This window comes from Cannabis sativa, chromosome 9 (genome assembly GCF_029168945.1).
Source record: "Cannabis sativa cultivar Pink pepper isolate KNU-18-1 chromosome 9, ASM2916894v1, whole genome shotgun sequence".
NCBI classification, from domain to species: domain Eukaryota; kingdom Viridiplantae; phylum Streptophyta; class Magnoliopsida; order Rosales; family Cannabaceae; genus Cannabis; species Cannabis sativa.
This window is the reverse complement of record NC_083609.1, coordinates 8,593,339-8,609,097: the sequence shown is the minus strand read 5'-3', so window position 1 is coordinate 8,609,097 and position 15,759 is coordinate 8,593,339. Positions and strand designations below refer to the sequence as shown.

The window sequence follows — 15,759 nt, the reverse complement described above, 5'->3', positions numbered from 1 at the left end:
GCCTTTCTTTCCCTAATTCTTTTTCCATGTAGATCTACTCTCTTTCATATTTAAAGATGAGCTTTTGTTGTTGTGTTTTACATTGCTATCTATATGATGAGCCCAAAAATTGGTCAATACATATATATATATAAAAAAAAAAAATTGCTTATTTTTAGTTTTAGTTATTTTTTATATGTAATTTTTTTAAAAAAATGGGGGATGGGGGGAGGGGGGCACAACACCCTCTGGCCCCTCCCTATATTCGTCATTACGAAAAAATAATCATGAACCAAGAAAATTCTTATTTGTATAATGAGACTTAGAACTTGGAATGTAATTAGTTTCAAAGATTGCTCCCAACTCTAGGCTTTTTACAAGTTAGTTCCAAAATTATAATTAGAGTAATTTACAGCACAAATACTTAAGTTCAATTAATTCTTAATTGTAAATAAATACTTAAGTTTAATTTTTAGCGGTAACAATACAAAAGTTATAATTCTGGAACTTATGTGGATACCTAGCTATTAATTGTTAAGTAAATTGTCACGTAACAATTCTTAATTGACTAAAGTCATTAAATTTTTTATTTTTTTTTAAAAAAAAAATAATTTAAATATACCACTAAGAAAATGATAATAACTTGATATTTAATGGTCAGGTACCTACAAAGTTCTAAAAATATAACTTAAGTACTAACCGCAAAAAATTAAATATAAAAAATTATTTATAATTAAAAATTAAATTTAAGTATTTATGACGCAGATGATAAGTGTATGAATACATTCATTAATCATGTTTAGAGCATGTAGTAGAACTACCAATAATCTATATCTTATATATGTTGGGGTGCATGTGGAACCACCTGTAATCTATATCCTAATAATAGTTTGATTTCATTAAATTATTTAACTAATTTAATAATTGTGTTTGACTTGTAAAGATTTTAGGAAGTGATCTTAAACAGCAAATTTCATACTATATTGCTAAATATATAACAATTATTAAAAATAGGCCCTAGCATTTAGAATTTCCAAGTATTTTATATCAATTACAAATATTATTATGATATAAAAATTAAAAAATATTATCTTTCTTACACGACCCGTTACCAATAATTTAATTGATCGGTTAATGAAGCGGAAAAATTGAGGACCCGTCAACTTGTTCATTCAGCCATCGAGGTTGAAAAGTCAACCATGCTCCAAACCAATCTCTTTCATTCTCTATATCTAATATCTTTTCTTGTATAATAATAACAATAACACCCAACTTAGATTTACCATTTCACAGTATTAAATCAATCAATCTGTTAGTGGTGGCCAAAAAACATGGGCTCCCCAATTTTGTGGTGGATTTTGATTCTTCAAATGGTGTCAACTTTTTGTGTAAGAAATATATACAAGTTCTGTTCCTCTTAATATGTTCTTTTCTTCTTCTTTGATCTGAAACTGATAAACATGGTAATTACGTACCCAGTGGAGCAATGGAGCAGGCCATCTGTGTTGCTCAGACCCTCCAATCCTTGATCCACATAGTGGAGCAGGCCATGTTGAGAAACTTGGTGGTCTTCCCTCCTATGTTATTGGCTCTCCCTACTCTAAGCATGCTGCTGTTCTCATTTCAGATGTATATGGTAATTTTATATTTTATTTTATCAAGAAAGAATACTTCATTAATCAAAACATGTTAGAATGTGGGAATAGAGATTTTATTTTATTTTATTTTATATTCTCTAACATCCTCTCAAGATGGTGGCTATAGAGATTTTTTGTTTGTTTTTGTTCTGATACCATGTTGAGAATCATGGGGTTCCATTTAGAGTAGAACATTTCTCTTATATATTTTATTATCTTTCCACACATTAACAAACTCACACGCCCACCAAACCAGCAAAAACCTCAACTTACAATGCTTTTACACATATCTATCTACTTGAGTTAACTTCCTCTTATTTACAAAACTCAATGATATAGCTTTTAATTACTGCTATTTATTATATTCCATATTCTTCACCACCAAATTCTTACTTTATATGTTTAATATTGCAGGATATGAAGCTCCAAACTTAAGGTATATATAGTTACCTCTGTAAAGTTTGAGTAGATTACTTTAATACCTGTTAGAATTTGAGATAAGATAAATAAGGTTCTATCTCAAAACTAATTGGCAATAGGAGGAGTAACTCATTCATCTTATACAATTTATTTCTACACATAAACAATGTGAGACTCTCTAACAATACCAAGTCGTGGCTATTGTAAAGGAAAGTGGCTGACAAGGTTGCAGCTGCTGGATTCTTTGTGGCAGTTCCTGACTTTTTGAAGGGAGATCCTTTTGTTCGTGCCGATACTAAAAGACCTATGAGTGTTTGGATTAAAGATCATAGCACGGTTGGTGGTTCCTTCAAGCTATTATTTTGATTCATACTTTGTTGTTGTAAACTATTTTAATACTGTTAAAACACTGAGGCTTGTTCTGAATAAACATTTTGGTTGTTTTAATAATAGGAGGAGGGATATGAATTTGCCAAAGTAGTGATTCAAGATTTGAAAAATAAAGGCTATTCTGCAATAGGTGTTGCAGGGTTTTGTTGGGGTGGTAAGTTTGTTGGGGTGTTCCATTATGAAATTAGATTGTGTTATTTCAATAATCTTGAGCAGCAATGAGTGAGTTTGTTGGTTAAGTTGACAAAAGATAAGTGTTTTGTTTTCAGCCAAGGCTGCCATTCAACTAGCAAAGCGTCACTCTATTAAGGCTGCTGCTATATTACATCAATCTTATGTCACTGTGGATGACATCAAAGGTACTCTTCTGTATTTCATCTTCACCTACATTAACAAAATGGTAAATTGCGGCATAAATACTTAATGTTTCAAATTTTTTACACTTAAATACTTAATGTTTATTTTTGGAAACAAAAATACCTAATGTTACAATTCTCTTACACCGTTACTACCACTTCCGTTAACTGAGAGTTCAAATACATTACATTTATTTTTTATTATATTTTAAAACTTAATATTTTTAATATCAGAATGTTATCATAACAATTTTCACATGATATTGGCACTTCAATTCGATAATCATGTTCCATATACTACACTGGTTCACTCAGTTATGGTAATTTAGTATTTCATTTCTCTTATTTTTTTTAAAAAAAATAAGTAGTATTTAGTTTTTGATATTAAAAATATTAAATTTTAAAATAAAATAAATAAATGTAATGCATTTTGGCCCTCCACGTGTCCATATTTATGAGTTAATAACGGAAGTGGTAGTAATAGTGTAAGAGAATTATAACATTAGGTATTTTTACTTCCAAAAATAAACATTAGGTATTTATGCCGCAATTTACCCTTAAAAAAAACAAGTATTTCTCTTTTATATCTTGACCCCCTAAAAAGTGCTAATCTAATGGTGTGTTTGGTTAGGGAGTAATGAAATGAGAAAAAAAAATTATTTGTTTGTTTGGTTTCATTTTGAAGTATTAAAATATTAACTTGATGCATAATAAATTTTATTTCAATTTCTATTTTCAGTGTTTTAATTCTTAATAACCAAAATGGACCCTAAGTTGCTTGTTATACCCATTATTCACTCACTTAAAAAAAAAAGGTTAACAAGTATTTACATTTTGTTGTTAAATTTTAGCTTATTTTGAATTTGATCTGATGTTTATGCTTAGAAATTAGATTTTGGTGAGGAAATAAATACTAAGAAAAATATAGAGGAAAAAAAAGGTTTAGAGAATAAAAAAAGAATCAATTTTTCATGTTTGGTATGAAAATTTTTGTTAGAATCAAATCTTTCATACAATTTTTGTTTCCACTCCAACTATGAGATTTTTTTTAATATATTTTCTTATTTTTTTCCCCACAAAAATTCAACTTCCAAACAAGGTAAGTAAATTTTTGGTTGAACTTCAAAATTCACTCATTAAAATTAAATAACAAAATAACCAAACAATATATTAGATTCAGTTGAATATTTGTCACCACTGAAACTCCAATTTTGGCATTCTAACTTAACTTGACTCATTAAAATGATCTTAACTCAAAAAATAATAATAATTCATGATTCAAATGCTTTCAGAGGTCAAGGTTCCACTGGCAGTACTTGGAGCAGAGTTTGACCATCCAGAGATTGTCAAACAATTCGAGAAAGTCTTAAGAAGAAAACCAAAGGTACGATATTACTTTTACTTTTCTTCTTTCTTGTCTGCTTAATCATGGCAAGAAATTTTCTTCATTAATGGTGTTTCATTTTGTATATAGATCAAGTCTTTTGTGAAGATATACCCTGGAGTTCGACATGGATGGACTATAAGATATAATATTACAGACACATATACTATTAAGAAGGCAGATGAGGCTCACCATGACTTGATACAGTGGTTCAGTAAATATGTTAAATGAATATTTTTGTAATAAGAACATCAAATGTTCTTTTGCTAAAACTACTAAAAACCAAGTACTTGATATCTCCCAATAATAGCTACAACTTACAAGTGATTTATGTATCCATATTTTTATTTCAAAGACTTGGTTTGGTAGTTTCATGAATGTTAATGTGAAGTTTATACTTATTGGATGGTGTTGAGGAATGATCCCTATAATCACAGTCAGACACAAAAACAAAACCAAAAAGAACTAAAAAGGAAAGCAATAGATCAATCAAACACAATTATAATGTGATTGTTCCAATTCCAAGGCAATGCAGCAGCAGTGGCCTTAGCCCAATCTAATGTCTCATAAGTGACTACACCCTCAAAGTCTCTCCAAGCATCATTTTACTCGATTACAAGAATGTCTCACAACTCTTTCTCTCTACAACTCACTCTGTGGTAGTTGGTACATTAAGATTACATCTCTAAGTTAATTAGGTTTAGGGATATTTATAGGGAATACAAGAGAAGAGTGATAAGGGTAAAGATTCTAAAAGAATGAGTCTTTGTACTGATGTGTTGGTTATATCTGGTTTAAACTAACAAATGAGTCTCCAATCTGAGTAGATCGATCTAAGGGGTTTAAGTTTGCTGAAGTCGCATGTAGAACAACAGTACAAGACAAACCAGAGAAAGAAAAGAACAGAGGAAAGAATGCAAAAGCTTGATTGTATTGAATGAGGACTTAGCCTTTATATACAGAGTACATACAGTAGGAATCAAGAAGAAAACAAACTAACTACCTTAACAGAATTAACTGAAAATGTAACTAACTAACAGACATTAGTTAATACTGTTTACATCCCCCCTCAAACGAAAAGGGGTGGTAACCATTTTGAGTTTGGATTTAAGGTAGATAAACCTATCTTTAGACAAAGGCTTGGTGAGTAAGTCCGCGACTTGATCTATGCTTGGTACAAAACGAACAGAGAGGTGCTTGTCCAGAATTTGATCCCTGACAAAATGTAAGTCAATTTCAATATGCTTAGAACGAGCATGGAAGACCGGATTTGCTGCAAGTGCAGCAGCACTCTGGTTATCTACCCAGATAACAGGGCATTGAGAACAAGTAATGTGCAGTTCAGAGAGCAGTGAAACAATCCATTTAATTTCAGCTGCAGTGTTGGCCAAAGCACGAAATTCACTTTCAGTGCTGGACCTTGCAACTACTTGTTGCTTTTTAGCAGACCAGCTGATCAAACTATCACCCAAATAGACCAGATATCCCCCAGTTGAACGTCGATCATCAATGCACGAGGCCCAGTCAGCATCAGAGTAACTGGTGACAGTGAGAGAAGTTGCTGGTTTGATCAATAGTCCCTCTGAGATGGTTCCTTTCAGATATCTTAACAAACGTTTACAAGCTTCCCAGTGAGAAGTTGTTGGAGCTTTCAGAAATTGACTTAATTTGTTAATGACAAAAGCTACATCAGGCCGTGTGAGTGTAAGATACTGAAGTGCACCAATGATACTTCGGTATAATGTTGGATCATCAAATAACTCTGCATCAGTAAGTGATAATTTTGAAGAGCTGCTTATGGGAGTTGAACATATTTTAGCACCTTCCATGTGAACTCGTGACAAAAGATCAGAGATGTACTTTGTTTGGGACAAATACATTCCTTGAGTATCACGATGGATTTCAACTCCTAGAAAGTAATGTACTTCTCCTAGATCTTTGAGAGAAAATTCTCTGTTAAGATCAGTGACTAACTGTGAAATGAGAGAGGTGTTGGGGCCTGTCACCAATATATCATCAACATACACGAGGAGAATGAGAAGAGTGTTACCACGGCCATAGACAAATAATGATGTATCAGATTTTGAGCATTGAAAACCCCACTGAACTAGCCATGTTCGTAGCTTGTCATTCCAGGCTCGAGGGGCCTGTTTCAGGCCATAAAGAGCTTTATGGAGAAGACAGACATGGTCTGGTTTAGTTTCATCGACAAAACCTGGTGGCTGTTGCATAAACACAGTTTCAGACAAGGTGCCATTGAGGAATGCATTACTCACATCCAATTGAGTAACTTTCCAGTTTCCAGTGACAGCAAGAGTGAGTACAGTTCGAACTGTAACAGGTTTCACAACAGGTGAAAATGTTTCCTCGTAATCAATTCCAGGAGCTTGTAGATATCCTTTTGCTACAAGCCTGGATTTAAATCGATCTAGAGAACCATCGGCATTGAGCTTTATGCGATGTACCCATTTGTTCCCAATGATGTGCATTCCCTGTTGGTAAGGGACAAGTGTCCAAGTACCTGCCTTCTTCAATGCAAAGAACTCAGTTTGCATGGAGTTGAACCACTTCGGATCTTTAAGAGCAGCCTGCAGAGATCTAGGTTCAGATGGTAAGAGGGATTCAGGCAAGGGATGTTTTGTTGCTAAATAAGCTTTAGGTTTTACAATACCATTTTTAGACCTGGTAACCATAGGATGGGAATTTGTGATAGGTGAAGAGTCGACAGAAAGAGAGCCTGGTAAATTTTGGACAGTAGTTGTGTGAGAAGTACCTGTAGGTTGGGATTGTGTTTGATTTAATGGTGGTACTTGGGAGTCAGGTACAGACAGGGGATGGGAAGTAGGTGGTGTGTTGGATGGCTGATTTGGTAAAATGTCAGCAGGCTCAGACATAGCAGTGGGAACATGAGGTTCAACAGCAGGAGGAGCAACAACATTCGAAGTAGCAGCAACAACACTCGAAGTAGCAACACCAGCATTCGAAGTAGCAACAGGGACATTAGAACAAGTAGGAATAACACTTGGATTAGATGTGCAGAAAGTTGCAGTGGGAAAATACTGAGTGTTATGGTTAGAATGTACCTGAGTGTCTGTAGTGATGTGAGAATTGCCAGGATAGTGTTGTTCATTGAAAATGACATGCCTGGCAATGTAAATACGACCCTGGCTATTTTCACAAATATATCCTTTGTGAGCAGGGGAATAGCCAAGGAAGAGACATTGCTGTGATCTGAAGTCGAGTTTGTGGGAGTTGTATGGTCTGAGATGAGGAAAGCAGGCACACCCGAAGCTCTTCAAAATTGTGTAGTCAGGTTTGTCTTTAAATAGGCATTGGTATGGACTAATGCCTTGTAAAATGGGAGTAGGAAGTCTGTTGATTATGAATGTTGCAGAGTGAAAAGCATGCCACCAGTACTTCAGACTGAGATTGGCTTGTGCTAGCAAAGTTAGGCCAGTCTCTGTGATATGCCTGTGCTTCCTCTCTGCCCTCCCATTTTGTTGGTGAGTATGAGGGCAAGGGTGAGAAAATAATATCCCCTGATCAGCCAAGAATCGAGCAAATGGCTTGTATTCTCCACCACCATCAGCCTGTACACTTTTAATAGGCAAACCAAACTGTTTTTCTACCATGCTTTTAAAGGTAATGAATTTGTCAAATGCTTGAGATTTGGTTGTGAGTGGATAAATCCATGTAAACCTACTGTAATCATCTAAAAAATGAATGTAATATCTGAATCCATCTTTAGATGGTTCATGGCTAGGACCCCATAGGTCAGTATGTATCAACTCTAAGGGTTGACTGGCTCGAAATTGAGATGCAGAAAAAGAGAGTCGATGACTCTTGCCTAGTTGACATGCACTGCAAAAGTGAATGGTTTTTAATGAACCTGTATGTGGAAGAGAAGGTAATAACTGTTGCAATGTAGATTGTGCAGGATGGCCTAATTTGCAGTGCCATAAGTTGATGTCAATAGGTGTGGAAACATGAAAAACACACTGGGGAGACAGAAAAGAGTAAGAGTCATTTTTATTTATGAAATTGGTATTACAATTGTTGTCTGAATAGGAACATGCAGACACATTATTACATTTAGTAGTACAATTGTATATGCTATGAGATCTATCATGAGTGGCTGTTTGACTGGGCAGATCAGATTTAGGCAAATGAGATGTATCACCAAGGAGGTATAGGCCATCTTTAAGTCTTCCCTTGAGAAGAACAGTTCCTGTTGTCTTGTCCTTGACAAAGCAGCAGTTTTTATGAAATTCAAAGAAAATGTCATTATCGTTAGTGAGTTTTGAAACACTAACTAGATTCTTTTTAATTCTTGGAACATTTAAAACTGAATGCATTTGTAAAGGGCAGCAAGGATTGAAAGAAGGAACAGACACAGATCCAATATGGGAAATGCAAAGTCTCTTACCATCTCCAATAGCTAAGGATTCAGCGCCATTAAAAGGGGTAGATGAGTCAAGATTTGCACTATCAAAAGTGACATGAGTGGTGGCCCCAGAGTCGACATACCATGAACTATCTTCACCAAAATCTTGGATCATAGTGGTGTTGTACGCCTGAGGATCACAGTCAAATTCAACATCAGTTAAAAAGGCACGATTCACAGATGTACCTGGTTTGGGGGTAGTCCAGTTCTTATCAAAACGGTAATGGCACACAGCAGCTGTATGGCCAATCCGCATGCACACTTGACAGACAATTCTTTGATTGGAGAACTTAGGAGGACCACGGCCACGACCAGTGAAAGAAGAATGGGGATTTGGATTGCCAGAATTTGTACTGGCAAATGGTCGAACACCTCCAGAACGACCATTTCCAAATGTTAAGTTGGCCTGCATTTTAGATGAAAGATCACTCATTGCTACATGATGCTCGATGCGACTTTCATGAGAGAGGAGAAGTGCTTGAACTTCTTCAATGGTTAGAGCATCGCTTCTTGATGTGATGCCAGAAACAACTGGATCAAATTCTGGACCGAGGCCATTAAGAACTTGTAAAACAAGATCTTGATCATCCACGGGTGAACCAGCTATGGCAAGAGAATCGGCAAGATTTTGAACTTTTTCAATGAACTCAGAGATGGAAAGGCCGCCTTTCTGGACATGGGAGAACTGACCTTTGAGCTGGAGGCGTCGAGCCTTTGTTTGAGAAGCAAACTTCTGTTCAAGCGCACGCCAGACAGAGTGAGAGGTTGTATAGTTTGCAACTGATGCAAGAATAGATTCGGACATCGAGGAACGAAGCCAAGACAAGAGGAGTTGGTCTTTCTTGCGCCATTGAATGTAAGCAGGATTTGGAGTGTTGTTAACGAGATGTTGAGGTGGGGGAACTCCTGTGAACAAGATCTCGTCGAGATCGTGGCCGATGACAGTAGGGGTGACTTGAGATTTCCATGACAGGAAATTTGCACGATCAAGGCGAACCGTGAGGGAAGAAGACAATGAATTCGAGAATGGATTCCAAGATCCATGTGCAGCGGAGTGTGTGGCAGGGGCCTGAGGATCGGAGGTTGACGACGACATGGTCTTGTGTCAAGACTCCTGATACCATGTAGAACAACAGTACAAGACAAACCAGAGAAAGAAAAGAACAGAGGAAAGAATGCAAAAGCTTGATTGTATTGAATGAGGACTTAGCCTTTATATACAGAGTACATACAGTAGGAATCAAGATGAAAACAAACTAACTACCTTAACAGAATTAACTGAAAATGTAACTAACTAACAGACATTAGTTAATACTGTTTACATCGCAAATATTCACAATTCTCCACTTTGACTTTAGATTTCAATGGACTATAGATGAGAAAAATATCTGTTGCCTTGCAATGCTCCAAGGGATCACCCTTTGATACCAAGCAAGTCCAATGCAGCATTGAACTTGCTAACAACTATCACCTTTGTCGTCATATCAGGTGGGTTTATCTCAATTGCAATCTTGACCTCTTTCAACGATCCTTAGTGACAATATCTCTAAGAAAATGCAACTTAACATCAATGTGTTTGAGTCTCTCATGAAACATATTATTCTTTGCTAAGTTTATTGCCCTTTATGAAAATGTACCCTAAAAGGTACAACTCCCATGGTTAAATGCCTAAAAACATTTGGATGATTCTACAATGCACTCTCTTAAAATTAAAAGGGATGTATTGATGCACTCTCTACGCATTTAGAAGAATTTATTTGTCTAAATTTTTTTCAACAGGTAGAGTACATATATCTAGGAATGTTTATGTTTAATGAAAGTGAATTTCCTTTCAAATCTGATATTTTTAAATACTCATGCACCAAAAAAAAAATCATAGTCCAGACCACTCATTGGAGTCAGCTTCCAAACATCCACTTCACTAAATTTTCCCAACCTAATGTCACCTCTATAGCTGATAACAACTCCAACAATCTATCTACACCTTCCCTTGGAACACCATCTGCCATTCAAAGTCAGCAAGAGGTAAGTGAACACACAAACTCAGCTACTATTAATCTTGAGCACTTGAGTTCTCAACCAAATATTGCAGATCAGGATGCCTCTGAACAAAATATTGAAGAACAGCCTGCTGCTCATCCATAATTATATTACCATCTTAAATTTAACAAAATATTTTGGAAAATTCTATAATGCACCACCTTAAAAGGGATGCACCGATACATCTCTGTTCGTTTTAGTTATCGAAATAATTTTTTTAATCAAATTTTTTTTCATGGTTATGTAAATTATAGTTATTTAAAACATCCTGTAAAATTCTTAAGAAATTCGGAAATAGTTACGAGTGCAACACACTTTTTGAACCCTCTTTTTGGCATGTTAAATTTTTCCAAATTTCTTAAAATTTTGCAGGATGTCTTAAATAGTTATAACGTACATGACTATAAAAAAAAAAATTGACTAAAAAATTATTTCGATTGCTAAAACAGATAGGGGTGCATAAATGCATCCCTTGAAAAGAGGTGCATTGTAGAATTTTCTAATATTTTTATATGTTTAAAATATTTCAATAAAAACGGTTACATTTTATGGATAAAGATAAAGATATTAGGTGATTCTATAATACACCTCCTTAAAATGGGTGTATTGATGCACCCTCTATTTTGTTTGGACATTTAGAAGAATTTGTTTGTCTAAATTATGTTATAGCTATTTAAGATATCCTACAAAATTTTGAGAATTTTAGAATAATTTTTAATATAGAAAATAATATTCAAATAGTTTATTTTACATGTGTATAAAATAAGATAGTCACGCGTACAACACACTGTTTGAATACATTTTCCGAATTTTTTAAAATTTTACGAGATGTATTTAATAATTATAATTTACGTGAAAAAAAAAATTGAGTAACAAATTATTTTGGATATAGACCATATATTATAGAATTTTTCAAAGATATTACCTGCATCATTTCACAGTATCAATCAATCTGTTATCTTCTTTTTTTTTTCTTCATTCTTCTTCTGAAACTGTTATTCCCAAGTACCGGGAAGCTTTGTTACCTGTGTTTTAACGATGTCAGGACCTCAGTGTTGCTCAAACCCTCCAACCCTTAATCCAAACAGTGGAGCAGGCCATGTCGAGCAACTTGGTGGTCTTCCCTCCTATGTCGTCGGCTCTCCAGACTCCAAGCTTGCCATTCTTCTTATTTCTGATGTATATGGTACTTTTTTCATTTCTTATTGATCGCTTGAATGGTTTTTCCCCGGTTTGTGATTCTATTTCAGTATTGTTCTTTTGGGTTTGTTGGAATATTCTTGTTTGACTTTCTTTACTCTCCTTCTGATCAAAATGGGATCTAGAAGAAAAAATAATGCATACTTAATTTGTTATTTAAAGACTGTTCACTAACTTTTTTTCATAATCTTCTTTTTGGGTATAAAAATTTATGCCTTGATCCTTATGGCTTTTAAATAGTGTAATGTATATTCCATCTTCATCATTAGATTCTTACTTTATATCCTTAATATTGCAGGTTATGAAGCTCCAAACCTAAGGTATGTTTAATTCTGTATGGTGTGAAGTACTAGATTCAATTGATATGAGATGAGAATGCTTTGTTGATTAATTGGAATGTTCGATTCAAAGGAAAAACTTTAATAAAGGAGGGTTCAGGCTCATGGAGATGTGATTTGATTTACATATAGCCTTTTTTGTGTTAATGATGCTGTGCCTGTGTACCCTTTTGGAAACTAATACCAGTTTCTGTCTTTTGTAAAAGGAAATTGGCAGACAAGGTTGCAGCTGCTGGATTCTTTGTGGCAGTTCCTGACTTTTTGAAGGGAGATCCTTATGTTCCTTCAGATGCTAATAGGCAGATAAAAGTTTGGATTCAAGATCATAACACGGTTGGTTCAAGTCTTTTGTATTCATACTTGGTAGTCCTTAATAGTTTAAATTCATATTACTAAGTGATACTTATAATTGTTTGTGCATTTGATCCTGAACTAACTTTCTGGTGAGTTAGTGGGAAGTGTGAAGTTTACATGTTTTAGGCTCTGCAAAATTTGGTCTAGATCCAGCTAGGCTGTTAATTCCTACTGTTAATGTCATAATTTATTTCCAACTGTCAAGCTAGTTTACCATTCAGAGGTATAGGAGAATTGAGTAGATGTTATTTTTGTACAAGTCAAAGCCAGTTCCACAATAGTCTCCTCTTGTTGTACCAACTTCATAATACTTGGATTCTGTGAATATGTTTCATTTATGTACTTAATTTACTTAGTCTTGCTTACCTAGCCTTACTGCTATTCTCTAGCATTACTTTACTAGTGTTTTGCTCTCCAAAACCTGTTGTAAACTTTCTTGTATTTGCCTATTTGAAGGCGGAACATATTAATGAGAAAATTATCTCTCTTCTCCAAAACCTTATAATTTTAGTTTTGTTTTAAACTCAAAGACTTCTTCTAAACACTTTTCCTTATTTTAATAGGACGAGGGGTTTGAATATGCCAAAGTAGTGATTCAAGATCTCAAAAATAAAGGTTTTTCTGCAATAGGTGCTGCAGGCTTTTGTTGGGGTGGTAAGTTTGTTTACATACTTCTTTGTTTTCCATTATGTTAATCTATTTCATGAGATCTGGATGAGTTTCTTGCAAATTCGACAAATACGCTATGAACAAATTCAATCACAAGCAGTGACTTTCATAAATTCTATTCTCAGCTAAGGTTGTGATCCAGCTCGCAAAGTTTGACTATATAAAGGCTGCTGTGCTCTTACATCCTTCCTTTGTCACTGTGGATGACTGCAAAGGTATTATTACATAGTGATAGTGTCTTTGAAACAACTACAAATTAAAAGATCATTTTTTATTTACTTGAAATCTTATGTATTTCACTTCTCTTAAACTCCAATTTCGGGGCTTTTCAATCAACCACAACTCGTGAATACTGATCGATTCATTCAACATACTTTCAGAGGTTAAGGTTCCACTGGCAGTACTTGGAGCAGAGACTGACCAGCTCTCTCCACCAGAGCTTGTTAAGCAGTTCGAGGAGGTCTTAAATGGAAAACCTGAGGTATGATTTCATCATTTTTTGTGTTTCGCAGTTTCCTTGATCACGGTGAGATATTTTCTGCATTTAATGGTGTTTCATTTCATTTTCATGTATAGATTGAGTCCTTTGTGAAGATATTTCCTGGAGTTGTACATGGATGGACTGTGAGGTATAGTGTTGAAGATGAAACAGCTTGTAAGAAGGCAGATGAAGCTCACCAGGACTTGATACAGTGGTTCAGTAAGCATATTAAATGAAGGCTTTCGTAATAGGAACCTTAAATGTTCTATGCTAAAACTATTAGAAACCAAGTATGGAGCACTATCTATCTCCCATGTTTTAAATAGTAGCTACAAGTGATTTGGGTTAATGTCAAAGACTTGGTCTTTGTCTTTAGAGTTTCATAAAAGTTATGTGAAGTATTACATCTTAATTAGTACTTGGATGTTCTTGTTGAGAATAATATGATTGTAAGATAGTTCAAATATGATGTTTTATTATTGTTATTTGTTAAAGAGTATCTGTTGTTTTCTACTCAATAAATGAGACACTTTACAAGAAATGACAATGATTTTCTTCTTGGCCCAACCATAGAAGACAAGCTTAGCACTTGTCCTGTGCAAATATTAATAATTTTTTTTAAAATTGGGACTTCTTGTAATTTTGGTGCTGTTTTGTTTAGGCTGCAAAATTTCAAAAATGGAAAAACTCCATGGGAGTTATTTATGTAGGAAATTCAATTTTCTGTTCTGCTATGATAAATTCAAGCAAGGGGAAATTACCTTTAAAAGTTATTACTTATTTAGTGTAATGATGAAAATTTCAAGTTTACATTTTTTTTCCTTTTTATTTTCACTTTATGCTTCATTGGCTCTGTTTGGAACTTGAGTAATAGAAGTGAAGTGGGTAGGTGTATTGAGTCATATATGAGATAGGAACACTTTATTAGAAGTGTATATAATGTGTAACTTTAGCACATGCTTAGAGCTAGCGGGTGTAGTCATTTTATTTTTTTAGAGAAAATTTATTTATTAAGTTATTATTTTTTTATTTAATTAGTTAAAATAGTTTTTAAATGTGTTTAATCAATTAGTAAATAGAGACGATTTCTCATTCGCAATTTTAATAACGTTCACATGATCTTCAGTCTTCACTATCAGAAAAAAGATTTTCTTTTCGTTACTTCATTCTATGTATATTTATATAATGCATTAGAACCAGCGGAAGAAAGATATCATTTTCCTCTCAGAAAAATTATATACAGTTTTATACGATTATATTACAAATGTATTCTGAGCAGTAGTACGATTATATTGGGTGTGGTATTTTGACGGTTCTCTATCGTGCAATAGAGCTACGAGATAGTGTTTTGACTAGGCTGTTTTATCTTGGGGACGGCGAGACTGATAGTTTGCTTGCATAGCTCTCGACAATGTCGTGAACGTCTTTAAGAGAGCGACCTAGTCTGTGACTCAACTCAGACTTTAATTCGGTAAACTCGTTCCTTTTATTTTTTGCAGCAACTTTTTTCAACAGGCTCTGGCAGAGCTTAAACTCTTTACCACCCAGGTTGGGCGAGAGACCACCATGAATGCTACAACACTGCTAGTTTCTAATATCCTGATAAGCCTAATAGTAAATAATTAGGGTTTATATTTATATTATGGGTCAATTAAGTAATAAGTGGGATTATGATTCTGCTAATCCAGTTCAACATAAATTTTAAATTTGCTATAAGTGGGTAAATACGTGTAATTTGTAAATTACAGAGATTTATATAGTATGTATGAATATAATATGAGCTATTTGTGGAATAAAAATATTTTTAAGTTTTGCAACCTTGGAGACTCAATCGGGGGCCAAAAATATCATAACAAGTTTAATTATTAGACTTGACGAGAATATTATGATAAGTTGATGGTATAAGTATTAGAGTTATTAGAAGTATTTAAGATTTGGCCTAATTCCTTAAGATTAGAGATTTCTTAATGATTAAGAAATACTAAATAATTTTTATTAATAAAATTTTACTACTATTACTATTATTATTATTATTATTATTATTATTATTATTATTATTATTATTAT

At 34.2% G+C, this 15,759-nt stretch overlaps 2 protein-coding genes across 3 annotated transcripts; both read left to right on the top strand.

The window, feature by feature from the left end:
• The first annotated feature begins 1,082 nt into the window (after positions 1–1,082).
• Positions 1,083–4,567, top strand: LOC115723158 (endo-1,3;1,4-beta-D-glucanase). The gene is made up of 8 exons (XM_030652590.2): positions 1,083–1,367; positions 1,459–1,615; positions 2,031–2,052; positions 2,246–2,372; positions 2,490–2,580; positions 2,696–2,785; positions 4,075–4,166; positions 4,257–4,567. Exons 1-8 carry the CDS (start codon positions 1,311–1,313, stop codon positions 4,395–4,397), a joined length of 777 nt encoding a protein of 258 aa, XP_030508450.2. The 5' UTR covers positions 1,083–1,310; the 3' UTR covers positions 4,398–4,567.
• Positions 4,568–11,517: 6,950 nt separating this feature from the next.
• LOC115723159 (endo-1,3;1,4-beta-D-glucanase) lies at positions 11,518–14,233 on the top strand. Of its 2 annotated transcripts, XM_030652591.2 has the most exons (7): positions 11,554–11,836; positions 12,149–12,170; positions 12,395–12,521; positions 13,106–13,196; positions 13,337–13,426; positions 13,592–13,692; positions 13,788–14,233. In XM_030652591.2, the coding sequence occupies exons 1-7, from the start codon at positions 11,689–11,691 to the stop codon at positions 13,926–13,928; spliced, it is 720 nt and encodes a 239-aa protein (XP_030508451.2). In that variant the 5' UTR covers positions 11,554–11,688; the 3' UTR covers positions 13,929–14,233. The 2 variants fall into 2 exon arrangements, with proteins under 2 accessions (XP_060959795.1, XP_030508451.2); XM_061103812.1 differs by lacking the exon at positions 12,149–12,170 and having other exon boundaries at positions 11,518–11,836; positions 12,376–12,521.
• The last annotated feature ends 1,526 nt before the right edge of the window (positions 14,234–15,759 follow it).